This window comes from Callionymus lyra, chromosome 14, assembly GCF_982586985.1.
Source record: "Callionymus lyra chromosome 14, fCalLyr1.hap1.1, whole genome shotgun sequence".
Classification (NCBI taxonomy): domain Eukaryota; kingdom Metazoa; phylum Chordata; class Actinopteri; order Syngnathiformes; family Callionymidae; genus Callionymus; species Callionymus lyra.
The window spans coordinates 13,048,712-13,076,662 of record NC_141831.1 but is presented as its reverse complement, the minus strand read 5'-3'; the positions used below and the strand labels follow the sequence as shown (position 1 = coordinate 13,076,662).

The window sequence follows — 27,951 nt, the reverse complement described above, 5'->3', positions numbered from 1 at the left end:
TTAAACTTCCTATACTTTGAAAAAAACTCCAAAAGTTATTCATATTTTCGATTTAACATTCCGGTGTACATAGCAACATCTGTGAGCTGAGATACTGTTCTGTTGGTGAAGTAACTAACTAACTTACTAACTTGGTTATTTTCGCTACATATCGCAGCGAAAGTCCAGGCGAGATTAGAGCGTTTATATTTTGTAGCTTTAATCTACAGATTCATAACTTTTACAACAAGACATCGTGGGGTCTAAAATAAATTGGGACAGATCCATAGACTCAAACAATGTATTCATATCATGCCTAGCATTACATCCATTCACCCCTAGTATCATATGAAAGACAAGGTTCAACATCAATTTTGTGTCATTTTAGCACCCGTCATATACAAATTTACCTCTGCCAAGGAGGTCAAGATATTCCTGTTATTTTAGAACATTTTAATAATCAAGGGTCAAGGGATAGTTTATTAAAGGCATTCGAATTTAGAAGTTGTATTCGAATTTATGGGGGGTTTGAAGGAATCAATGTTTAGTACAATATTGCTACACCATATTAAACCTAAAATTGTGACTACCTGACTTGTAGTACCATCTTTAAACCAAGAAAAAGAAACCACATTAAGTAGAACCTTAATATTTTGAACCACATTAGGAATTAAATTTGAATGAAAGATTCAATTACGTATAATCAGCCTTCTTGTCAAATCAATCTCGGCGTGAAAAGATAGCACACAGTACATCATATCACGTGTACACCTTCGAGGATATTATTCATAGTTTTTAATAAAAAAACACGACAGTGACATATCACGTGGACACATCTGCGCGGCCTCTGAACTGAGGTGGACAAGCCCGCCGATCAGAGGTGACGTCCACGCTGATTTCCCCTTCCTTCTTCTGTCCGACGGGGGAATAATCACAGTTTACCATCTAACATATTGTCAATAAGACAGAGCACACTTTCCCCTCATAGCGAAGCAGACAGATCACACACTGTAGCGAGCACTGGAGCGTGAACAGAATCAGCTCCTTCCCTTCCCTCCCACCCAACACACCCTCTACCTTGCAACCCCGTCACCTCCATCTCTTTTCCCCCGTCAAAAGTTCCATTTTCCTCCTACACCAAGACAAGTATGCGCATGTGATATAAAAAGTGTCAAAAGGTACAGGCAACGCTCTACGGTTTGTCGGAACGGGATTTTTACCTTGAATGCCAATGAAGCGAAGGCCGAACAATTTCAAAGCCCGCTTTTTGCATTTGCATTCCAACACCAGCTGTGTTCACATCTACTTATACTCATCTCGCTACCATTTGGATTAACATAGTCAAGCATACTCCCTCTGAATAAGGGATCACCACTCCGAGGCTTGAATCCCTAAAATCATTCTCGACGTTTCCCCCCCCCCCCCCCACCCCGTCCGTCCGTGAAAATACAAATAGACTATTGTACTTAAAAGAGATGGTTTGATGTAAATAAGAACCAGCAACTGGAGACAATCTTTCAGGAAGAGTGATGCATTAAAGAGCTGGAGTGTGAAATCGGGTAGTAGTGGCAACAAGAAAGCGTCAAGAAAACGGTTGAATATTTGATCCAGTTCCGGGCTAAAACATAAGCCACTGAATCACTGTCAATCTAGACTTTTTTTTAGACATGAAAAACTCTTATCTACAACCGGATAGCTTGAAATGACACGTGGAAAAGGTCTTCTGGGAGAAATAGACGAGGAAAAAAAATACTGGCTTTCATCACCGACTCTTGTATTAAGGGAGCCATCCGAGTGAAACAAAGGACGATAAAAAAATAAAAAAGAATTATGAGGATTCGTCTTGCGCCATGACAGGATCCACGGTAACAAGCCCCAGTTAGCCGAGCAGGCGGTAAGAATAGGCATGAGATGAAACCAACCATCAGTGGACCAGAGTCTTTTTCAAAGGCCATATATTTGGATTCATGCTATGATTGTTTTCATCAAACAGGATTCCATCTCACAGCAATACAAAATGAACAATGAACTTTTTTTCCCCCCGGTAAATTACACGGTAATAACGACTGCCTTATTATCACTGAAAAGGTAATGTAAATGACTCTTGATTAGATGCGAAGCTCGCATTGGTACTCTGGCCAAGGAACATCTCCGGTATCATAACGGGCTTAAGAAAGTCATGGTTGGTCAAAGTCATTTGTGTTTTATCAACTTATGAATGTAAGAAAAGGTTTATACCAAAAGTTAAATTAAGTTGACTAAACAAATGATAAAAGTGCGTACCAGCATACAAAACCAATACAAATGTTGGTATTTGATTTCACAATAATCGGACGTATAATAGTACCTCATCCTCTTAGTTATCTAGTATAGAGCGGTGCAACCCTTCCAACTCAATGACGTAAATTCGATGACAGAACATAAATTATTTTAGTGGGATATGGATACAGATGTTTTCAATTTGTTTCAAATTGATTTACTAAATACATCAAATTTTATTTACAATATACATGCAAATAATTACTGCGTTTGTTCATTTGTGTGTTGCAATTTAACTTCAGCGGTCATTACGTGGCGCCCCCCATAGCTAGAGGAACAGTTAAAAACCGAAACTTCAATGGGGTGACTGAGGACAAGGGGATACAGTGATCTTTAAGCTGATGTTCACACATTTTGATTTTAGAATAAATTAAATCAGTCGCGACTTTGTAAAGATTCATGTGGTCTGTAAATTCTACAACACCAGAGTCAAGTACTCTGGAAATATTTTGGTGGGATATAGATACAGATGTTGATTTTAAATGAGTACGTCTACTAAATAAATATACCCAGAATACACTACGAAATACATTATATTTATAAAGTACTCTCTTGCTGTGGTATTTCATTAAAGGCATGCATCTTAATGTAAACTGATGTACATTGAAACAGCCACAATTAACAACATTTTATCAATTTAATGCATACATCATGTGAAAAATATACATTATATTAATATAATGTTTGCTCTACAGCTATAATTTAAACTTGAATCAAAAAAAATACGTCACTATAACTTTGGAACTTACCACTTCAGGTTATTCCTTCATCCACATTGTTCCATCTGCTCCACGAATCCCCAATCCTCTTCCCACGTGCATACATGAGGCATCCATGTTCCACGAAAGCAGAACCAGAAAAAGGACGATGGAATTGTGTGAAACTGCAAAAAAACAAAGAAAAAGAAAACGAGGATTCTCAAAAGAAGGTGGCCCTGCCAAAAGGAGGAAGACTACATCTGTGATCCAAGAGGCGCTATCAGATAGAGTGAATACAAATCACAACCATACCTCTGCAGCAACCCGGGTCTAATATCCTCAGGGTCCTAAGGCTGACAAATTCCTACTGATGAAGCCTGACAGCTCACATAATCAATGAAGAGTGGTTCTATCATTTACTATCATTTTGCTACATTATCCCTTTTTTGTGTTCAAATAGAAAAATCATAAAGAACTTATTTTCCCATTTTCTTTGCTTTGTTTTCTCAGCGCATTCTAGCCGTCTGTAATCCTGACAACCCGCACAGACAGCCTCGGAATACGGAGAGAGACCCCTCTGTTGTTCCTTCACAAATTGCACAAATGCGTCCTGCAGCGTCGAGGTTCACCTGCTGTGAAAGCAGCATCTCTCGCTCTTTCCCTCCGTGTGAAATTCAAATTATTTTCCGTAGTTTCCATACTTTCCTATATCCCCGTGTTTACTGGACAGACAAAAGCAGAATCTCAACAATATTTATGACAAACACGGCAGCGAGTGAGCGTATAATGAACACAAAATTGTGGATCAGCGTGAATTCAGTGGCTGTAGGGTAGAATATCTTTTTTACAACTTGTGTGCAAACCTCCAATACCTTACCAATTGAATTGGGTAAATTGTTTCCCCCCAAATATTGATTTTCCTTTTCATTTTATTGAAAGCAGTGTCGGCGATGACTGATGATTGGCTCTTCTTCGGTGTAATGAACTGTGTAACTAAAGACGGACAGCGCTGCAACATTACTCCGCGGCTATTGAGTTTAATCTACCTAATAAAGCACTGTCAGCCTCAGTGGACTACAAACATGAACAAGCTTGTGTGCCGTGTATTAGCACAGAGACACTATATAATAAAAGTGTCACTTCGGACGGTGTATTAAGCAATCGATACAGATCACAAATTTGTTTTTTTCACAATACTGTGTCGATATTCAACACCACATCATATTTTTCTTCAGCAGTCATTACGCCCACCACAGCTAGAGGAACAATTGAATATGGAAGGATCCCTGGGATGACTGAGGACGAGAGGATACAGTCGACTCCAGCATCTTTTAAAGCTGATGTTTGGAAATATTTTTGTTTCAAAACGAAAGAGTCATGTCGTCTGTAAATTCTGCAACCCTAGAGTCAAGTACTCGGGCGACACTAAATATATCGTGACTACAGTACCACAGTATAATCGTAATATATCATAGCTGTGGGACAAATCGCGCACTTCTCCGAGTGCACTGGTTTATAGTACACAATAAGTGCGCAAATTTGACAGATAGTACCATCTCAAATCAAACACTGTCACTACACACTTGCCGGAAATGACTCGTCAGCTTCTTCTACTATTTTTTAACGCTGATCGCAACAGGAAGTTGAAACAAGTTATTAAGTTGTGTTTCATTCTGTTATTATTGTTATGTTGTTTTGTGGTAATATAAGTGCTTTCTTGAGACATTTACGCCTGTATCTGCTCCAAAGACGCGTCGTAGCTTCCGTTTAGCGCCATCTACGTCACTAAGATGACAGTTGTTTAGGGTGGAAAGTGTCCATCGATCCACACTCAATTTTCTGTCTGTTTGAGTGCACCAATTGAGTGCTAATTGCACACTACATTTTCACACACTGCTAATTAGGACGTACTTACTAAGTGTAAGTGCAGAAGTGGCCAATTTGGCACACAGCCTCGCCCTGTATTTGTGTTACGTATAGTATAGCCAGATTTTGCCAATACACACCCCTACTGCATATACACAAAGCATGAGGTGCCACTGCAAGACAGGTGTGCATTCAATCAGCACAAGTGGCCGAAATCTTATATCTGATCGTGGTCGCTGAGAAAAACAACCCTCCAAATGTTCTTCTAGGATACCCAGGCTGTCTACTTATTTTAGCCACATATTTGGCAGAGAAATAAGTCCCCACGTCCTGTTCCCAATATATCATTGTGCCATATCCAAGTTAGATGTGTTAAACTCAAATCTGTCATTTTGTGTGGCCCGCAGGATGGTTGGTTTAAAATCAATCAATTTTGACATGCAACCTTGTTTGCCAAACATTTTGATCAAGTATACCTCTAACCCAAGTATTCCGTGCTAAACAATGCCAAATCCTAGGTAACTGTCGTGCGCTAATGTGTGATAAAATGTTATTGAAATTGTCTATATTGCTTTAAAAAGTTAACTTTTTGGTGTCTTTGGACTCTTTTTTGCCATGAAAAAATAAACAGGCCAAACATTTTAATCCAACCTGCTTGTGAATGAACAAAGTTGTTAACATGCTCCTCTGCTGTCGACAAAATATAAAAAAAATTAAATAAACTCAAATTCATCTTATCGATTGAATGTCAGGTAAACATTTTTCGATAAAATTAACTATTTAACTGAATCATAGTTTGACAAATCATCGACAATGCTGCAAATACATTTTTGTAGGCACAATCAAGCATAGGCTTTTGTGTATTCTTAAGAAATTACTTCCAACATAAAGGATGTGTAGTCGAGCTGCAGCAGACGGGCAGGAGAGCATTTTCCCCCAAAACAATTTTCCTTTAACCACGCTCTTATCACAAGAGTGTTTATCAAGTCCTTTCATCCAACTCAGCGGGGCAGTTTTGAATTAACCTGAAGTCGATATCGTGGTCATCTATCATTGTGACGGGGGCAGACTTTAGAGTGTGACATTGAAAAGATTAGTATCTGAAGAGCACATACGTTTCACCTCTCACAATAATTTGTCCCAGTCGCTTCTGATTTAAACCTGAGTGGAAACGAGCCACAAACAATCATGACCATCTTCATACGTTTCTTTTTCAATAGGATCCAATGATAATTTAGAGAGTTGAGACTGAATTAAACAAAAGCTGCCAACATGTGTATCAGCTACAGTATTTATAATGCTGCAATAGTACTTCTTCAATTGAATCACAAATCCCATACTACCGCTGTCTCACACGGAGTCCCCCAAGGCTTAGTGCTTGGCCCAGTTCTCTTCATCATATACATGGTCCCACTTGGTTACATCATCCGCCATCATGGACTTCACATTAACCGATATGCTGACGACACCCAACTCTACCGCTGTGTCTCAAATCGCATACTACTCTTAGTATACTAGAAGTTAGTATGCATCAGGATAGTGTACATAGTAACTAGTACGGAAATTCTCCACAGATAGTATGTCTCAAATCAAACACTGCCGCTACACACTAACCGGATAACACTCGACAGATTCTTCTTCTACTACTATTTAACAATGGTTTCCACCAGCTGTTTGAACGCTATCGCCGACACCTGCTGGCAGCACGTTTTGCAAGTTTGGAAAAAGAAATAAAGAAAAAATATGAAAAACGAAATATTCGCAAGATATTTACGCTGGTATCAGCAGCGAAGACGTGTCATCCTTCTACTGCTGCTGAAAATACATCTGTAAGTATATGAATATATATGGATATATGTATGACGTAACTTCCGTTTACAACGTCACTAAGATGGCAGCTGTTTAGGGCAGATAGTGTGCATCGAACCATACTCAGTTTTGTGTGCGTTTTAGTACGCCCATTTAGTGTGCATGGCACTAAAAATACTAACTTTGAGTACGCAAGTATGCGATTTGAGACACAGCATACATCACCGCTAAAGCCATTCTCTCCACCCTCAAAGAAATTATAATTTTTGTCTTTCAAAGTCATCTCAAAACCCATCTCTTCAACATGACTTGCAACACCTGACAAATCAGTTGTTGTCTTGTTTGTTTGTATCTTTGTAAAGCGTATTTCAGTATCTCTAAAAGTGCTATGAAAGTCATATTTACTATTATCGTTGCAATGCCTCACATATGTGTGATACGCATTCAAACCGTTTCCACCACTGTTTGAAACCGTCACGTCGCTTTTAAGTAAACAACATTGTGCGTGCTAAATCAATGAAATCACCTTTTTCCCTTTTAGCATGGTCAAGAAATGGCATGTTTGCATCTCAAATTCCATATTCATCACAGTTATGGTATTAACTGGAGCATCCACGCGATGCAGCTTTGAAAAAATAGAAACCTTTGAAAAGGACACAAAACACATTAATTACATTTATACCACATTTACAGTCGGCTTTTTTTTTTCCGCCGGCTGATTGGCACTGCAGCAGACGGCGGAAGCCAAACAAAGCTATTTTTATAGATGGGCCATTATACGCGCGCTGCATGGGGAATCTGTAAGAATGCAATCCAGGTGTCACTGCCCCTAGGTAATCTCCGTCGTCTTCAAAAATTCATTTTCTCTGAAGCTTCTCTTGAAAATGACATTCTGACACCATTTACATGGAAATCACTTCGCCTCTTCATCTGTAATAAAGGCCTGTGTGGAGACATGGACGAGGCCTCTCGGAGGGTTGCTGTATTGATGGACGAGGGAGAACGAGAGAAAGTGTGACGGAAGGGTAGAGCATGAAAGGAGTTTGCACAAGTTAAAAGTCAGAACTTAAAATATGGCCAGAATAAATTAAGATGTGGGGAGTAATTACTATTCTAGACCTGCCCGTGTCTTTGTTATGAGATGTTTAATTTAGTAAGTAATAATTATTTGTAAAGCGTCTTTCTAGACCAGGGTCACAAAGTGCTCATACAATCAAAAGCAATACACGTTTTAAAGTACCTAAAACTCACAGAAGACACATTAGTCCCAGAAAAATAAAGAAAAAGCCTGCACAAATAAAAAGGTATTGAAGAAGTCAATCAAACGCAGATGAAAAGGAAGATCGTTCCAAAGCTTAGGAGCAACAGCCTGGAAGGATTTCTCTCCTCTGGTCCTGAACTGTGTTCAGGAACCACAGTAGATTCTGATCCACAGACCTCAGAGCCCGAGCTGGGGTGTAAGGCTGGATCAGATCATTGATGTAAGGAGGAGCCTGACCATAAATAGAATAAAACCAGAATTTAAAAATGGATCCTGAAAGAAACTAGCAGCCAATGCAGTGTAGGATCTGATAAATGTGAGTTCTTCTACTAGAGCGGCTCAGAATTCTCGTAGCAGAGTTTTGTATTAACTGCAGGAGAGAAACCTCCTTCTTGCTTAGAAACGAAAATAAACTATTTCTATAGTTTAAAAACGTAAAAACACAATGATTATAAGATCGTGTTGTGACACCATTTTCCAAAGTTTAGAGATTTTTCTCATTTGAAGGAAACAATTTTTGGTCAGTTTTCTTCCGTGTTTACTAGTAAGGGCATTTTAACAACTTTCATTCCTACAAAATGTATAACTTATACTAAATATGACTTACTTACTTATGACTGGTTGAAGTGGACTGTTGATGAAGTTGGCCTTACATTCTATGTATTGTACATATTTGTTGTCAATTACTTTTTATTTAGCTTAGCTTCAATTTTTATAATTTCATATTTTGAATTGTGTGTCATCAGTGGTGTAGAGACACACACAGCACCAACCCCAACATCTGAGGATAAAATTCCGATTCTAACTGATGCCATTTTTTAAAAAGGCGACTCCTCCATGAGCGCATTTTATCTACGTGTTCATACTGATGGTGACCACAGTGACTGGCCGACACTTATATTTGTGATTAGGATGCTTTTAACTAAAACAAAAACATAATTCAGTCCTTAAATTGAGGTTTTTGTCCCAACTCCTACCCTAACTGTTGAATATCATTACAGCAGACAATAGTGACACATTATTCTTATTACTATTTTCATTATTATTATTTCTAAGGCAAGAAACATATGCCTCTAAGCCACCTTTTCTGTTTTCATTTTAATAATTTAGAGTCACATTTTTTAGTTCAATCATAGCAGGGTTCTCTTTTTACATATTACTGTTTAAAACATGGTTTGGTAGGTACAAAAAATTAAATGTAAAAATTACTCACCCGCCTTAGTTGACATTTGATGGACATCTTTGGCTGTGGGTGAAGAAGAGTCTTCCTCCTTCGCTTCCTTCACACCTTGAATGGGGGAAAACTAATAAGAAATATTTAAATTGTTCGGATTAAGTTAAGTCTAATATCATTTATTGATTAAAACCTATTTAATGTGTTTTTGTTTGTGTTTTGTGACATTTCAGCTACATCATAAAGTTTAAAAAGTAAAGTGAATTTGAGATTTAAACTGGAGATTTGTTTATTTTTCAAATGTGGGCCTTTCAACACTATATAATGTCACGATCTGAATAAAGCAGAATCCGAGTTCAGGTGAGAGTGACCAGTAAAAACACAATACACAAGTAGAATCAATATTTTAATACATAGATACAAGATTCCCATCAATATAATCACAAATATACAAAACTAACTAGAGACAATGTCTCTAAATGTCCAAATACCACAGCAGGGAAATACATCAGGAAATGAAAGGAAAGAAGAGGAAAAAGCTAGAAGAAAAAGTGAAAACTCAAAGGTCAGAACAGTCACTGTTAAAAACGTGTTAACAGAGACAAACTATAAGACTTTGGCACATTTGGCATAAAAAGGCAAAAATATATACACAGGCCAAAACAGGAATAACCAACGTGAGATTTGAGAACAAGTAGTTTACCAGGAGAATCTTGACAGTTGAAAACAGGTGTGGATTTAGGTGGTTGAAATAGTTTGTGTTGATTTCTGATGAGGTCCAGCCGTGTGGAATAAGTCACTCAGGAAACATGGGGAAAAAAGAGAGCAGGAAGTGAAACAACAAAATAAAACCAAAATAAAAGTGGAACATGACATGTAGGTCACTTTCCAGGAACAAACATAACTCAATAGTGTTGAAAAGTCAATAATTAAAATAGATTATTATTATTATTTGTATTTTTTTTGCATGTTGTGTACGCCAAAAGATATTTATCAATTATTTTTTTAAATATATATATATAAGGTACAAGTATGCTATAATAAAGAAATTACTAACTACAATTTTAGATACTTTTATTACTTACCATTCTATTGGCTTTGTTTGGTTGTAAGTAAAATAAGTAATATAGGGAAAATAGTTATAATCAGTATGCAAACTTTACCACGGTAAGAAGGAGAGGTGTATGAATGACATTTTTTATTTGTTAAATTGTAATGTGTGGACGCAGACCTGACAATGTTGATGTCCTGTCTTAGATGTATGACTAAAATGGTTAAAATAAGATGATTTCATTAATATTTCCTCTAAAAGTCTACATTTAATTGTTATGATATTTAGTAGTATAGTAGTACACATCCTCTAGAATAGATCTGAGGCATTCATTGTAACTTGGAATAATTATAGATTTATAGCATCATAAACCTGTTACCTTTGACATATGGGCAACATGGATAAAATATCATGTTCTAATGAACAATTTCTCTTAAATTATTCATTCAAACGTTATGATCGGTTATCATTTCCCATTTTAAACTTGCCATTTTAAAGGATCTGAAACCTATTCACTGGGTGGAAATGTAAATATATATGGCACTATATGATAAATAATAACTTAAACAAATAATAGAAATAACAAAAATGCATTTTAAACAGTACAGAGCATGAATGTGATAATAAAGGTTTGCAAGTCAGGAGCAGCTGATACAATGCTCTTAATTTAAAAGTCAAAAGTTTATTTCCTCCAACAAATGGGGTTTGGGGAAAATGACCACAAAGTTAAGATAGGAAATATCGATTTTAGTGAGGCTCATGCCTGGAGAAATAAAAACTACTAATTTGCTTTAACCACTGTACGATGTTGGCGCTGTTGTTTTAATTTAAATGTTATGTTGTTAAATTGTTAATTAAATTGTATTGGTACTATAATGACAGACTAAAGCCAAGAACCCGCCTTATATTTTTTTCTGATTGATCGATATTGTGTGGTTGGCCACATTAATGCAAAAAAACACAAAAACAAAGCAGTTTATTATCTTGAAGAAAATTGTTGAGTATTTAATGGGGAAATATAATATAAGTTCATTATAAATATAACTTGACATCTCTGTAACTTGTATATGAATACAATTATTATATAATAATAATAATAAAAATATATATAATAATAAATATTAAGCTTAAGTAATTACAGGGCTACCAAGTTTCAGCAAAAACTCAAAGTCAAGAGTGAGATTTTAATTAAATAAATCTAAATGATCAAATAATACAATAATAATTATATTATTTGATTACTATTCTATTATTTCAATATTAAAACTTGCCATATTCAATCAAGTATGTGAAACCTATTTATTGGGTGATTATCTTAATTCGTTTTAAACAATCGATAGATATGACAAAAAAAGGAATAAACTAATGAATGATTTGAAACATCTCAGAGAATCACCGTGACAATGAAAGCAGGCATTGACGCCGATGCTCTTCATTTGAAAGCCGGAAGTTTATTTCCTCCTTTTGAACAGCGATATGGGAATTTACTGCGCAGTTTAGCAATAGTTTTCATCATGACAGGTAAAACCCGAAAAAAGATAGATTTAAAGCAGAGTGATATGGTTGTTAAGTGACTATGACTCATTTCTATCTTTGTGAGTAAAGAAGCTGAACTGATAGAAAGACCCGCCGTATTTTGCTTTTGATTGGTTGGGGGCTTCAGTGATTGGCTAAATCTACGCAAATAGGACCAACGTTTATTATCATTAAAAAATATATACACATAAACATATTTTGATTTGTCAAAATGCCTGACTTCAAGACATTCAAGACTGTATTTATAACACATCTCTTAATATTATAGAATATCTTTCTTAAAGGGCACCTAATGTGCTGTTTTAAGTGTCTCTTAAATTGTTCTAGGACCTCTATTATACTCATCAGTATGTTTCTTTTTGCACAAAACCCTTAATTATTAAAGATATCTACATTAGAAAAAAACAGTTAAGCCCCGCCCACTTAAAATGCGCTGTTATGGCCAAGAAGAAGTCTCGTCCAAGCAACCACGCCCACTCTGCTCTGATTGGTCACAAAACCACAAGTTGCATTTAAGGACTCACGTAAATTTCAATTTGACCCCTGAGTCTCCTGTTTTCTACATTAAAAAAAACAAATAAAAAAAAATAAGGTTTGCTGCTTAATGTACACATTACAAATACACCTAAAGGCAGAAGTAACTCTCACCATGTTAACTTAAATATTTATTTAGTTTCTCGATTAACATGTAGGTACTTAAACGATTTAGGGCTTCTAGGGGAGGACACCTCCACCAGTGTGATGTCAGAATGTATAATTTAAACCGTTATCTCGTTTGGCAGTTTTAAACGGGAGAGAACTTTATTAAGTAATAACTTCAAAACGGAGCGACATCATGACGAATGATCTACTGCATTTTGAAGAGGACGACTATTATTTACTTACTTTCATTCACATTTACAACATGTGAATACTTCAGGAGAGTTGGGTTTTCACACAGGGCCCTTTATCTGACTATGAGACAGGCACATCATGACAGATAAAACCCGGAAGAAAAAAAAAAGATAGATTTAAAGCAGAGTGGTGTTGTTGTTAAGTTAAGTTTTTATTTTTGTGAGTAAAGATGCTGAACTGATAGACAGATCCGCCTTATCTTGCTTTTGATTGGTTAATATTGCGTGGGGGTTTCAGTGATTGGCTAGATTTACGCAACGTTTTATATCATTAACAAATATAAATATATATAAACATATAGTGTGGTGTGAGGATTCGTCAAAACTTTATTTATTATATTAATATATAGATATATAATATTATAGAAGATCTTTCTTCAGAGGGAAAGGAGGCGCTTTTATTTTGAATGTTCCCGCCAGAGCGTCGCCCCGTCGCTGCAGCGTGACGTCATCACGCACAACAGGACGTGGCGAAAGGGATAAACAAAAAAAAAAAAAGAAAAAAAAAAGAAAGGAAGGAAGGAAGCCTTCGGCCGTACAGTCGCGGCAAAATTGGTTTTAAAAAAAAATAAACCACCGCCACGACCGTCGTCTACATGTGACCGTCGCGTTTCGCCAACCGTTAGCGGGCGCCGGGGAACCACCATGGACGACGCTTTAATATTCCGTATGAGCGCCTTCTCGGAGCAAGGAGGGAGGAAATACATGGAGGATGTTGTCGAGATACGGATCGAGTACGAGCCCGCCGAGGAGTACCCGAAGCCCCGGCGAGCGGAGGAGACCCCCGAGCCCCGGAAACGGACAATAGAAAACAGCGACCACCACCACGACGACGGCGACGACGCCGAGCCTGCCCCAGTTTCCGCGGCGTGGGTCGAGTCGCTGAGCGAGGACCCGGAGCGCGTCGCGAACCCGCGGAAATCCGTGGCGTTCTTCGCCGTGTTCGACGGCCACGGGGGCCGGGAGGCGGCTCACTTCGCCCGGGAGAACCTGTGGGACCTGCTGAAGAGGCAGCGAGGCTTCTGGTCCAAGGACCACAGCGAGGTGTGCGCCGCTCTCAGGAAGGGCTTCATCGCCTGTCACCACGCCATGTGGAAGCAACTGCGTGAGTGTCATGCTTATTATTATTGACATAAAACAACCTGGACATATTCGTTGTTTATTTGTTGACAAGCAGCGAGACTCTGATCCCCTCTTTTCCCTCCATATTGAGCAGCCATATTAATCCCTGTGGCTCTCCTGTCACCCACATACATAAACAATACTTCTAAAAACATCTCTCTGATTTGCTCGGTGAGTCAATCTGGAGATGGTTTGCTTAAGCCTTTGGTTTTCTTTTATGTGATGAAAATGGGTTGTTGTTGTTTTAATCTAAATAGTGGCATCAGTCAAAAGTTTGTTGACACTGCTTGATTTCAGTGGAGTTCTTTTGGAAGTATTGACTAGGGGCGTTCGATATATATCATTGTATCATTTTCCACGATACTGTATCAGTATTTCGGCAGCCTAAATGAATGTTGAAATCCCAGCGATGACTGAGGACGAGAGGATACATTAAACTCCAGCAGCTTTTAAAAGGTTATGTTTGGACCGATGGACGGAGAGAAGAGTGAGGGAGGATACAGTGAGAAAAAAAAGAGAAGAGTATAGTCCATGGAGGTGCGGGAGAGAACTCTTGATCTGTTGGTTTAGAAGTATGAAACAAGGGTGTTTGTTATATATCATTATTTTCCACGATACTGTATCAATATTTCGACAGCCGTCATCGTGTCCTCTGCAGTTAAATTAACATTGAAATATCGCGAGATACCAGCGATGACTGAGGACGAGAGGATACATTAGACTCCAGCAGCTTTTAAAAGCTGATGTTTGGACTTTTTTTTGGTTTCAAACCAAATGAAAGCCGTTACGACTTTGTCAAGAGTCATGTGGTCTGTAGATTCTGCAACACAAGAGGAAAATATTCGGGAAATACTACAGTTATCCTTGTTCCCATAGTATCGCAAAATAGCACAATATGTTGTATCGTTGCCCCTGTATTGTATAGCCAGATTCAATTCAATTTTATTAATCAAGTTTCTTATCTAACAAAGTTTTCTCAAGACACTTTTATAATTTAAGTAAGACTATAGAGGAGAAAGGAAAAACGGATCTGAGACACTCAAAAATGAGTAAAGCACACTGTGACGTTCAGCAGCTTTTAAAAGCTGATCTAAGTAAGTCATTTATAGTTTTGTCGAGCGCTTTTCCAGACCAGGGTCACAAAGCGCTTAAACAATTAAGACGATACTTAATAAAAATATATACTTTAAAGGTCAAGTCGCCACCAAGACAAACACAGAAGTCTTAGAGAATCATGGAAAAGCCTGCAAGAATAAAAATGTCTTAAGATGTTTCTTGAAGGAGTCAGTAGATCCATCAAACACGGAGAGAGAGAAAAAGATCGTTCCAAAGCTTAGGAGCAACAATCTGGAAGGATTTCTCTCCTCTGGTCCTGAACCGTGTGCGAGGAACCAACAGCAGATTCCGATCCACAGACCTCAGAGCCCGAGCTGGGGTGTAAGGCTGGATCAGGTCACTGGAGCCTGACCATGAATAGATCTGAAAGTAAGAACCAGAATTTAAAAATTGATCCTGAAAGAAACTGGCAGCCAGTGAAGAGATATAAGAATCGGGGAAATGTGAGTTCTTCTACTAGAGCGGGTCAAGATTCTCGCTCCAGAGTTCTGAATCAACTGCAGGCGAGACAGATCCTTCTTGTTAAGACATGAAAACAAACCGTTGCAATAGTCCAGACGAGAAGAAACAAACGCATGGATTATATGGTCCGGATCGTGCATGCTGTGACATGGATAACTTAGACCAGTCTGTCAAACTAAGCCTTAGAAATCTGGGTTTTGTGTTTGACAAAGACATGTCTCTAGTTCAACACTGCAGAAAACTGACTAGAAACTGTTTGTTTGGACATTTTTTGGTTTCAAAACAAATGAAAGCAGTTACGACTTTATCAAGAGTCATGTGGTCTGTAGATTCTGCAACACGAGAGGAAAATATTTGGGAAATACTATAATTATCCTTGTTCTTATAGTATCTCAGTATATCACAATATATTGTATATTTGCCCCTGTATCCAATTGCCAGATTATTGCCAATACACGGCACTAATATCAAATAGTTGGGGGATGTGTTTTTTGGCGGTGTACTGGCTCCGGCGATACGATACGTATCACGATACATGTGTGGAACAAGAACAAGATATTGTTTCTTTAAGAGAGACACTTTTTCTCGCTTTTAAATAAAATGCTGGGCAAATACTTTCTCTAATCAAATGTGAAAGTACTTGTAGGAAAGTGCTTCTCAAAATATTAACAAAAAATGGTAACTTATATTAACCATACACAAGTGCATTGAAAGTCTCTTTCTCTACCCGGAGCAACATGCAATATTCAGTATCTGTCTGTGTTTAATTTTTTAACTTTAAACTTTGTTCTAAAATGGATGGAAAAATGTGCTTGTAAACATGTCGTACAGCAGTGAAATTTTAAATGTTATGACAATGTTGAGCATTTTGCAGCAGCTCTGGTGAAAGCTCTGCTGCTCCTATGATAGAAATGGAAATGGGATAAAACTAATATTTAGGGGGCCACTTGCGGCCCTTTGACTTTATTTGTGCTGCCCACGTGATGTTTTGTGTTATTTTTTTCTGTATTTTATTAAGTTAATTTTAATTTAATTTGAACATAAACACAACAGCATGTATTTTTGTTGTCGTTTGCAGCCTTTTGTCCCATTTGTTAGCTTTTTTTTTCCAAGAAAGAAAAAATATAAGTAAATTTAATAAATGAACATGTGTTTTTATCATATTTTATATTCAAAACGAAGTAGCTTAATTCGCTTTCTTATAAAAAATGGTATGACGTGATGACTTTTTTGTCTTTTTTATTTTAAATGTAATTATTCCTTAATTCTATGACGGCCCCTTACATGAGGTCACTGTATCTAATGTGGCCCCGTAGGAATGGTAATTGCTGACACCTGCCTCAGTCTTCACAAACATCCGATATTAAACATTTTAATCTAATTTAGAAACATTTTACCTCATCTATAAATGAATACTGTATCTTTTTATTCATATTTTATGAATTAAAAAATGCTGTTTATATATACATGCACATCAGTGTACTTTTTAATCTCTGTAAGTAATAAATGTTAGTAACAAAGAATATTATTATTGTCTCTCTGTGTACAGCGGAGTGGCCGAAGACGATAACGGGTCTTCCTAGCACATCTGGTACCACGGCCAGTGTTATCGTGATCCGGGGGATTCACATGTATGTGGCCCACGTCGGGGACTCCGCAGTCGTGGTCGGGGTCCAGGAGAACGAGACGGACATCACCCTCCAAGCTCTGGAAGTCACACAAGATCATAAACCGGAGCTTCCGAAAGAGAAGGAGAGGATCGAGCGGCTCGGCGGAAGGTGAGACTTATGATATTATGCATATAAATCCATGATTTAATAAATACATGGAAGTAAAACATTTTTAGAGCAACCTCTTCAACTTGTTGTTGATTTTAATGGCTTTTCTTGTTTATATTAGTTTGGGAGAAAATCAAATACAAATACCTTGTGTTGTCTCTGGGTAAAAATGTTCGACCGTTATATTGAATTTTCCCCAAACAAATAGAAACGAAAACAGGCTTTAAAATTAACAAGAAATTGAAAATGCTGCTCTAATGTTTTTATTCCATGACTGTATTTATAAACCTTGACCAAAAGATAACAGAAGGGTCTATTTAAAATTGGATATCTAGATATGTTCCATGGTATTCTTGATGATAACCACTTCATTTCTCACAATAGATATTAGGGTTTTCAGGATTAGGACAGGTTTTAACTCCATACTGATTCTTAAAAAAAACAAAAAACTTAAATACTCGTTACTAGGGCTTTGTATTGGAAATAATTTGGCGATACAATACTTATCATAATACATGTGCGACGATACAATATATTGACATATATTTACTTTGTTTTAAAGCCAAAATGAGTCTAAACATCAGCTTTAAAAGCTGGTGTATCCTTTCTTTTTCAGTCTTTGCTGCCATTTCGCGTTTTTTTCCCGTTACTTTGGCACGGAGGATATAAAAAGTGTGGCCAACTAGTGGCCATAGGTTTAATTGCACCAGACAAAGGAATAAACGTGGTGAATATTTGAGTGTTAATTGTAAAATATAGCATTGAATGATTGTCAATTGTACACATACTATTGAAATATAAAGCATAAAATAACTTAAAATTGGATGTTATTTAAATGTTAAAAATGTGTATGTATATAAGGTAAGGTAAGGTAAGGTAAAACTTTATTGATCCCTCAGGAGGTCTCCTTTGGGAAATTGTTTTTTACCAATAGCCAGCAATTTTTCATAAACAATAAAAAATAATACATAAAAAATAAAATAAGAAGAACATAAAGAGGAAGAACAAGATGACACAATCTAAGTCTAAAGACAAAGACAAAGGACATAGGTCAAGGAAAGAAAAACAACAAAGACAAAGATACAGAGACTAACATGGAACAGAACATCCAGATACTTTCACTCCACTCCTGCCCCCGAACTCAGAATTGTACAATTTAATAGCCCGAGGGATGAATGAGTCCCTGAGTCTATTTGTTTTGCACCTGGGTAGGAGCATTCGTGCACTCATTCTGCTTCTCTGCTCACTGATGACAGTGTTCAGAGGATGACTGTCATCATCCATGATGGACAGTAGTTTGTTCAATGATATCCTCTCAGCAACTGTCACCAGTGAGTCCAGCTTCATTCCAACCACAGAACCAGCCCTCCTGATCAACCTGTCCAACCTGTTGACACTCCTCTTGGACACATTTCCACCCCAACACACCACAGCATAGAACAGGACACTGGCCACCACAGACTGGTAGAACATGCAGAGGAGCTTCTTGCAGATGTTAAATGATCGAAGCCTCCTCAGAAAGTACAGTCTACTCTGAACATATATATACATCAATATAGTGCAATTGAATATGGATACGGTGTCAGGAATAAAAATATATATATTTTCTCACACCCCTATCCAGTACCATTTTTAAAATACAGGGATAAAAAAAGACCTCAATATTTAAAGTAAACATTTGTATCGAAAAGAAAAATACTAAAAAATAACCTCTTTTACAACATATGACAACAGAACCACACGTCAAATATTCATATTAAAAACAAACCAACTATAATAAACAGTTTAAGGTCTGAGGTAGAGCAATAAATAAATAAGGCGTCTCATAAGTATCAATACTTTTAAAAAAGCGAGTATCATACCTGCAATATTTAAGTACCTTTTTGAGTTTCAATAATTCTGACAACCCTGAAAACTATGACATTGTATTTAAAATGTTGCTTTAGGCATTAAATGTTTCTTTTGTGTCTCCTGGTTACACAATTGAATCTCTTCAGCTGTTTTCGAGTTATTATGAGGATAAACAGACAATTGATTGCCGATGACATCCTTTGAAAAATAAATTAAGTTTGATTGATTGACATAGTTGTTCCGATGTCATTATTTTTTTATTGATGTTTGCAGTGTTATGAAGAAGTCAGGAGTGAACCGTGTTGTGTGGAAGAGGCCAAGATTAACCCACAACGGTCCTGTGAGGAGGAGTACAGTCATCGACCAGATTCCATTCTTGGCAGTTGCACGATCTCTCGGTAACCAGCAGGTTAAACATTTATTATCCAAGTTTAAGTTTCTTATAACCGAGAGACGCCTCCTGGTGTTTGTAGGCGACCTGTGGAGCTACGATTTCTACAGCGGGGAATTTGTGGTCTCACCGGAACCGGATACCACTGTGATGACCCTCGACCCCAAGAGGCATCGCTACATAATTCTGGGCAGCGACGGATTATGGAATATGATGCCGCCCAACAACGCCGTGAACATGTGTTCCAGCCATGACAAAATGGTGGTATGTAGTCATGCTTTTAGGACAAATCAAATCATGTTTTGCTTTCTTTACACTTTAATATAAAACGACGCCTGCTGACTAATTATAGATGTAATTTGACTTTAATCCTGGATTATTTGTAGAATAGACATGTTTACTTTGGCAATCAAATACTGGATCAGTTGCATCAGTGCATGTGTGTCTAACTCATGACCGGCTTCATGTTCACGTTCACGTTGATATCGTGACCGTTAAAGATGACAGTCTTTGTATAAAATTGTTGAAACAGATGAGCTTTTTTTCTTGGCTTGGATCAAAGGCTTCCTAGGAAATTAAAATGTATGTTAGAGTAAAGTAATTTTCTAGGAGGACAAACTAAGATAATTATCAATAAGAAAATATCAAAGACCAGTCTAAGAACAAAACAAGTTAAATATAATAAAAATTATAATTGTTGAGAAAACTGTGCTCAAGTGTAGGCAAATACAACAGTCTACTATATTAACAAAACAACTTTAATAAAATAAATGTAATAATAATAATATAAGAAAACTGCACAGCAAATGTGTAGAAAAATATAAAAGTAAACTTTAAAGACATGGCAAGTTAAATCAAATAAATATAATAATAAAGGGAACTGGGATCAAGAAGTGTAGAAAAGTCCACTCAAACAACAAAACGAGTAGAATAAAAAAGAGGAAAAAATAATGTAAGAAAAGGAGTAGAATAAAATAAATGTAAAAATAGTGTAAGAAAAACAAGTAGAATAAAATAAATGTGAAAATAATGTGATAGAACAAGTAGAATTAAATAAATGTAAAATAAAAACAACAGAGTAGAATACATTTAAAATTAATGTAAGAAAATGGAGTAAAATAAAATAAATGTAAGAAAAAAGAGTAGAATACAATAAAAGTAAAAATGATGTTAGAAAAATGAGTATAATAAAATAAATGTAAAAATAATTTAAGAAAATGGATTAAAATAAAAAACAATTAAAAAATAATGTAAGAAAAAAAGGGTAGAATAAAATAAATGTAAAAATAATTTAAGAAAAACAAGTAGAATAAAATAAATTAAAAAAATAATGTAAGAAAAACAAGTAGAATAAAATAAATTAAAAAATTAATGTAAGAAAAACGATTGTAATAAAATAAATGTATAAATAATGTAAGAAAAACGATTAAAATAAAGTAAATGTAAAAGTAATGTAAGAAAATAGGGTAGAATAAAATAAATGTAAAAATAATAATAATGTAAGAAAAACGAGTAGAATAAAATAAATGTAAAAATAATGTAAGAAAAGCAAGTAGAATAAAATGTATGTAAAAAAAAATAATGTAAGAAAAATGAGTAGAATAAAATACATTTTATAATAATGTCAGAAACACAAGAAGAATAAAATAAATGTAAAGATAATGTAATTATCTGTAAATGGGGTGGCAAAGGATTATTCAGATCGACCAGACATTTTCCAAAATAAAATACACATACTTACTGTTACCAGACAGTTTGGTAAAAGATTAATTGTACAGCTTGGATTTTAAGCCCCTTCTGGTATTGATTTTCACACCCCTAAGCTAGTGGGTCACAGCAATAAGTCAGGATCAAGATCATCTCTAAACACCAGTCACGTGGATTCAACTTCAAATCTTTCATTCGAGTCTTGATTTCTTATCCAGGGTCCAAAAGGAATGTCTTGTGCTCGTCGCCTGGGATGCACGGCTCTGCTCTTCTGGAAGGAGCGCATGCTTCGCGCCGACAACACGACCGTCATCGTGCTGGCGCTGCAGGAGCGCGGCGGTCCTCCCATTCCCATGCACCGGGACGAGATCGTGGTGGACCTGGCGACCGGAATCGATCACGTGCCCTTTCCCGGAACCATGTATAACACGTGTGAGGTACCGAAGGTCCGTGGCATTTACGCTCGCATCTGTTAACCTTCTCTCTTCAGAGCGAGACGCATGCATGAGCTGAACCCCAAGGTCACTTTGTGTGTTTTTTCTGGGTCAACAGACGGACCACGTGGACGCCATGTTCTTCGAGGAAGACGAGATGTATGAAGAGCCGGAGAGATGGACGTGCCTGGAGTGGTAGTGAGGTGACGCATCATCTTATTGTCCATACACTGGGTCATTTATTTCCTAAAAACACATTTAATTTTTCACTCAACATTTATGTTTTTTGATCTGACAACATGACTTCAATCTCAACAACCGTCTCACTAGCAGTGACCTGAACAGCTCCCTTAATGCTTTGCCGCCCAGCCAACCGATCACTGTTTATCGCTTTTGATGTGGCAAAATAGACGTAGAATTTCAATGCCGTATTGAAACAATCAGCCGAACATTGTGTTGCAAAGCATCATGGGAGATCATTATTTTGTTGGTGACATGGGTAAAGGTGGGTGAGGTTAACTAGTGCCTTCCACTCATTTCTTTGGTTGTCTTTAAGATATTCGTAATTTCCTGACTTGACTACGATAAATCAAAACATGTACCGTATTTTCCGGACTATAAGTCGCTCCGGAGTACAAGTCGCACCAGCCATAAAATGCATAATAAAGAAGGAAAAAACATATATAAGTCGCACTGGAGTATAAGTCGCATTTTTGGGGGAAATTTATTTGATAAAATCCAACACCAAGAGCAGACATGTCATCTTGAAAGGCAATTTAAAATAAAAATAGAATAGAGGCAACAACAGGCTGAACGGTATGCTTACGTTACATGACACAACTTAGAACGTGCCTGGTATGTTAACATAACATATTAAGAGTAATTCAGATAACTATAGCATAAATAACATGCTAAGAAGTTTACCAAACCATCCTGTAACTCCAAATAACGAAAATCCAATGAAATCTTCATCCTCGGTGTCACTTTTAAACAACTCCGCTAACTCCGGAGGCAGAAGATGAGGCGCTTCCTCTTCTACGTCGAAATGATCAACACAGTTCTAGAGCGCCCTCTTGTGGTTTAGTGTGAAGATAACATGTGAAAATATATACCGGTAATAATGTGTTCATAATTTCACACATAAGTCGCTCCTGAGTATAAGTCGCACACCCGGCCAAACTATGAAAAAAAAATGCGACTTATAGTCCGGAAAATACGGTAGTAGTTTGTGCGATTAAAAACGGGATAGACAAAATAATATGTTTAGTTACCTCTGTAGTTATCTGTACTAGTAGATTGGAATCTGTACTAGTGTAGATTGGAATCTGTACTGTGAAATATAGTAAGTAAGTAAGTAATATTTATTTATATAGCGCTTTTCTAGACCAGGGTCACAAAGCGCTTAAACAATCAAAACAATTCAAGATCAAAAAAGTATATACTTTAAAGATCAAGATAATACTGAGAACAACACAGGAGTTCCAGAAAATAAAGGAAAAGCCTGAACAAATAGAAACGTCTTAAGATGTTTCTTAAAGGAGTCAGTAGACTCCATCAAGCGCAAAGAGAGAGGAAGATTGTTCCAAAGCTTAGGAGCAACAGCCTGAAAAGATTTCTCTCCTCTGGTCCTGAACCATGTGCGTGGAACCATAAGTAGATTCTGATCCACAGACCTCAGAGCCCGAGCTGGGGTGTAAGGCTGGATCAGATCAGTGATGTAAGGAAGAGCCTGACAATGAATAGCTCTGAAAGTAAGAACCAGAATTTTAAAGTTGATCCTGAAAGAAACTGGAAGCCAGTGAGAGTTCTGAATCAACTGCAGACGAGACAGCTCCTTCTTGTTAAGACATGAAAACAAACTGTTACAATAGTCCAGACGAGAAGAAACAAACGCATGGATTACAAGCTCCAGATCATGTTCCGACAACATTTTCCTAAGTTTAGAGATTTTTCTCAGTTGAAGGAAACAGTTTCTGGTCAGTTTTCTGCAGTGTCGAACAAGAGACATGTCTTTATCAAATACAACACCCAGGTTTCTCAGGCTCAGTTTGACAGACCGACCTAAGTCACCCAAGTACTGACTCAACCCTGGAACCTTATCATCAGGAGCAATCACCAGTGTTTCAGTTTTGTCCACATTTAGCTGTAAAGTGTTTTCACTCAGCCATTGTTTGATTTCTAGCAAACAATTGACTAAGCTGTTCAGCCTTTGGGGCTCAGTTGGGTCAAAAGAGCAGTAGAGCTGGATGTCATCAGCAAAAATGTGATAAGAAACATCTGGAAATCTCTGAACGATTTTACCGAGGGGAATCAAGTACAGCAAAAACAAAAGGACCCAGAACAGAACCTTGAGGGACTCCACACAACAGATCTGCTGATTCAGACCTCATTTGATTGGCAGTAAAATACACTAAAACTGCACCCAGAAAGGTAAGATGAGAACCATTCTAACACAGACCCAGACAGTCCCACTTCATCCCTCAGTCTTCTCAGCAGGATCTGGTGATCAACTGTGTCAAAGCCTGAAGACATATCCAAAAGAACCAGAACAGTGAATTTACCAGAGTCAGCCGACATCATGATGTCACTGGACACTTTCAATAAAGCTGTCTCCGTAGAGTGATGTTTACGGAAGCCAGACTGAAACTTCTCATTGATGTCGCTTTGATCCAGGAACAAAGACAGCTGCCCAGACACCACCTTCTCCAAGATCTTGGACAAGAAAGGGAGCTTAGAAATAGGTCTGAAATTACTGAGGTCAGTTGGGTCTAAGCCTGTTTTTTTGAGCAGAGGCTCCACAATGGCATGTTTAAATGCATTGGGAAAAACCCCTGTGGAAAGAGAGAGGTTCACCATATTGGTAACCCAGGGGCCAATAACATCAAATACTTTGATAAAAAGCCTACAAGGAAGGACGTCATCTGAGCAAGAGGAGGGTTTCATCTTGTTCACTAGTGCCGAAATATCACCCAAAGATACAGCAGTGAAGGAGGACCAAGAGGAGGAGAGGGGCTCAGAGACAGTAGGGGTTCCAAACAAAGGGGGAGAGATTTTCTCTTTGATCAATTTAATTTTGTCAATGAAAAATCTCAACAATGCATTGCTGTCAGCTTCACAGAAGACAGGCGTGATTTGAGGAGCAGGAGACACGAGAGAATTAATCGTGTCAAACAAGACTTTGGGGTTTTTCCTATTTGCTGCTACCAGTTTTCTGATGTAATCAGATCTAGCAGTTTCAACCATCTCATTGTAAGAAGTCATCAGATCCCTGAGGTGAAGTCTATGCACCTCAATATATATATTGACATATATATATATATATACACCATATACAAATAAATACAAAACAAGTGAACCTAAAAGCATTAAGGCCCTTCTTGACTCACAGGGGTTTGTTTCTAAAAAGTGATATTTCAAAGATTCTGTTGCCTTTTGCACCTGGAGTCGACATCCGACAAGCTTATGCAAAACGAAAGTCGATTTAATAAAAACAACGAGGCTGATCAATAAGAGCCGAATAACAATTGTTCTCTCCAGTGATGCACTTTTTTTCTATTTTTTTCTCTTCTTATGTAACGTGGCTCGTGCCCACTGAAGTCCAAACCCACGACCGAAAACACCCAACGCAAAAGCATCGTCGCTCTGAACAACTTCATACAAACTATGAATCTAACCTCCAGTTTTCTCCACTGTTCCCTTCTAGAGCCGAGACTGGAACTCGGGAGCAGCTCCGCGTCGACGCACTTCTACATTTTGTTGATTGTGTTCAACACTAGGGGGCGACTTTCCTTCCGCACTCTCGACAACACTCGTGGACGATCGACTTTAACTCGATCCTTTAAAAGAGAAGTGACGATGGACGGGGACTGTCCCGGCCCTTTAAAAAAAACAACAACAACAACAACAACTCGAAGGTCGTCAACACAGCACCGCAGTGATGCCTTGTGCGTGTGTGTCGGGAGTGTGTGTGTGTGTGTGTGTGTACGCGCTGAATGTCGTCTGTCGAGAACACACAATGGAAAAACCTGAGGAGTTACAATCTTCCCACCCATCCCCCCCCGCCAGGTGTGCCGCAGGCTTCTTGTACACTTTTGTATAAATATGTGAATATGTGAGAAATCCGAGGATCCCCTAAATGTCTATCTGTTCCCCCTTAAATCTTATCGTCAGAATAATATTTTGAATTTCTTCAACGTACAATCTATTTTCCTATTTATGCACAATATAATAGAAGTATTTTGAAGGGAGAGATATTAAAAAAAAAAAATACAAATGTTTTTAACACATTTTCAATGGGATTTTAAGATTTATCTTTCTTTTTTCTTTTTTCCTTATGTCTTGGATAAGCTTAACACATTTTAACCTCCGTTTAGTCCTTATAATGACGACTATCATGGTGGACATGATGAAGAAATAAGAAGCACCTGGTAAATGGATAAACACAAATGGCATTCTTACCCAAATAATTCAGAATTTTAGGGTTTTAGACTAATATTTTAAATTATTGATGATTTATTCATTAATGATTGATGGAGAATTGTATTCATTCCACGAGTCCACTTGTGGTTTTAAGCTAAACAGTTGTGAATCCGAATCAGTAACTTGCTGACTTCTTTTTCTGAATTATAAAAGGACCATCAGGATTATTAACCTGGAATTGTCTGCATTTTGTCGTTTACATGAGTTTTAACTGCACAAAATGCGCCTGTAAAATAAATTAAAGTATGGATTTTAATCTACATTAGAAACAAGAATTCATTAAGTACGGATCATTCCGTTTTTTTTTCCCTGCATCGACGGCTACATCTGGAGAAAAAGTTTTTGTTTTTTTTTCCTGAAAATTCATTTCTTAAAAGTGAATAAGTGTCTTTTTTTTTTTGGTTGTTGGTACATTCTGCATCGTCGTGTTTTTTAATCCTCAATTAAAATAGAAACAGAAAGATGGGAATCTATTTAAAAATGGCAGCTTAATGACTCTTTTTGCCTTCGTCTGTCATGGTTGCCTTGACACGAATGTGTTTTTTTTTAATCCATCTTGATGTAACGTCTTAAGTTTTTGTTGTTTTTTCTTCCCTGGTTCAGTTTGATGGATATGCAATAGAACATTGTACAGAACATTGATTATGCAAAAGTGGTTCTTTCAGGTGTCTGGCATGTTCGGAATCTCGTCTGTGTGTCGTGAAGCTAGCGGTCGTTCGTGGGCATGTGGCGTGTGCGTGTTGCTTTGACAAATACAATCCGTGTCCACTTCTCAGGACTGAACCGTGTTACATATATCGTGCTTTGAAAGTGACTGGATATACAGTGTCTTTGTGCTGAAATAAAAACCTCTTTTTTTTTTGTTTTACAATCACGGCTGCGAAGTCTAATAATGGTTTTAATTGTTTAATTTTTTTTAGTTCATAATCGCATTTTATTCTAGAGAATTGTATAAACAATTATTCATTTTGGAATAACATGTTAAGATGTGGAAGAACTTCTGGATTCACAGGAGAAAGTATTTTGAAAAAACCTTTTGTTGGAGGTTTTGTCAACTAATTTATTAATGAAGAATAAACTTTTCTCCCTCAAAGAAAGAATTAGTTCACGCCTTTTTTATTTATCGTTCTTTGTTGTTGTTTTTTTTAAGTCGGTCAATGTTATGTTTCAGATTTGACACTAGAGGGCGCTCATGTGAACACAACAAAATTGGAATCTTTTTTGGGGGGTTTGTCACGCAACAAGCTTTGGAATAAAATAAAAATGTTTTTTAAATGAAAGATTAATAGTTGAAGAGTTTATCTTTTCCCTAAAAATTGCTCAGAGATAAAATACATAATTAAAATAAAATAATTTCTTTCTGTCTCTTTTACAAGTGATTAAAAGTTTCCTCAAATTAAATTATGTATACCCCTGAGTATAAAGTTAATTATATGTGAAATAAACAAGACATTTTAATTGTAAACATTTTAATCAAGAAAATCAGATATTAGTTTTTTATAAAACTCCTATCAAAGAGTTTCAACGTACGTTTAGTTTTTAAAATATTTATTTATATATTGGAATTTTCCAAACAACCTTCTTCTGTGAGGTGCAACGATATATATTATATATATATATATATATATATATATTTATTAATTTAAGGCGAATTATATATGATACAAATTTTAAAATATATTGATTTTGATATTGATTTTATGTTTTAAGATTTCAATTTCTTATTTATCTCTTTATTTATTTATTTATATTTGACAAATAACCAATAAGTTATAATAGCTGACATCATCCAAAGCAAGCTATGAAAATAAATATTAATTGATTTTTCAAGTAAGATTAGTTTTAGGAACACATGTTCTTGTTGTTTGTAAGGATTTACAAGTTCCCGCTAAATACATTATTTTTAAAGATATATTTTTTTTAAAAAAGGGATTTATTTTGTTTTTTCCTTTAAAATAAAAAATAAAAATGTATATGTATGAAAAAAAACGTTTTAGAGAAGATAAAAAGAAGTTAGCTTTGCAA

At 36.8% G+C, this 27,951-nt stretch overlaps 2 protein-coding genes across 4 annotated transcripts in view; one reads left to right on the top strand and one right to left on the bottom strand.

Annotated features, from left to right (window-relative positions):
* LOC148066057 (roundabout homolog 1-like) overlaps window positions 1-3,312 on the bottom strand; it is a 102,531-nt gene extending 99,219 nt beyond the window's left edge. The window contains exon 1 of one of the 2 annotated variants that reach the window (XM_087807889.1): window positions 3,048-3,312. The gene's annotated coding sequence lies outside the window, so the exon portion shown is untranslated. The remainder of the gene's footprint in view (window positions 1-3,047) is intronic. The other variant, XM_087807890.1, reaches the window with a different exon arrangement.
* Window positions 3,313-13,093: 9,781 nt separating this feature from the next.
* Window positions 13,094-27,253, top strand: LOC148066056 (protein phosphatase 1D-like). Of its 2 annotated transcripts, none has more exons than XM_087807666.1 (7): window positions 13,094-13,691; window positions 16,836-17,064; window positions 19,189-19,313; window positions 19,389-19,570; window positions 21,232-21,450; window positions 21,566-21,650; window positions 25,151-27,253. In XM_087807666.1, the coding sequence occupies exons 1-6, from the start codon at window positions 13,232-13,234 to the stop codon at window positions 21,644-21,646; spliced, it is 1,296 nt and encodes a 431-aa protein (XP_087663792.1). In that variant the 5' UTR covers window positions 13,094-13,231; the 3' UTR covers window positions 21,647-21,650; window positions 25,151-27,253. The 2 variants fall into 2 exon arrangements, with proteins under 2 accessions (XP_087663792.1, XP_087663790.1); XM_087807664.1 differs by having other exon boundaries at window positions 21,232-21,459; window positions 25,151-27,252.
* The last annotated feature ends 698 nt before the right edge of the window (window positions 27,254-27,951 follow it).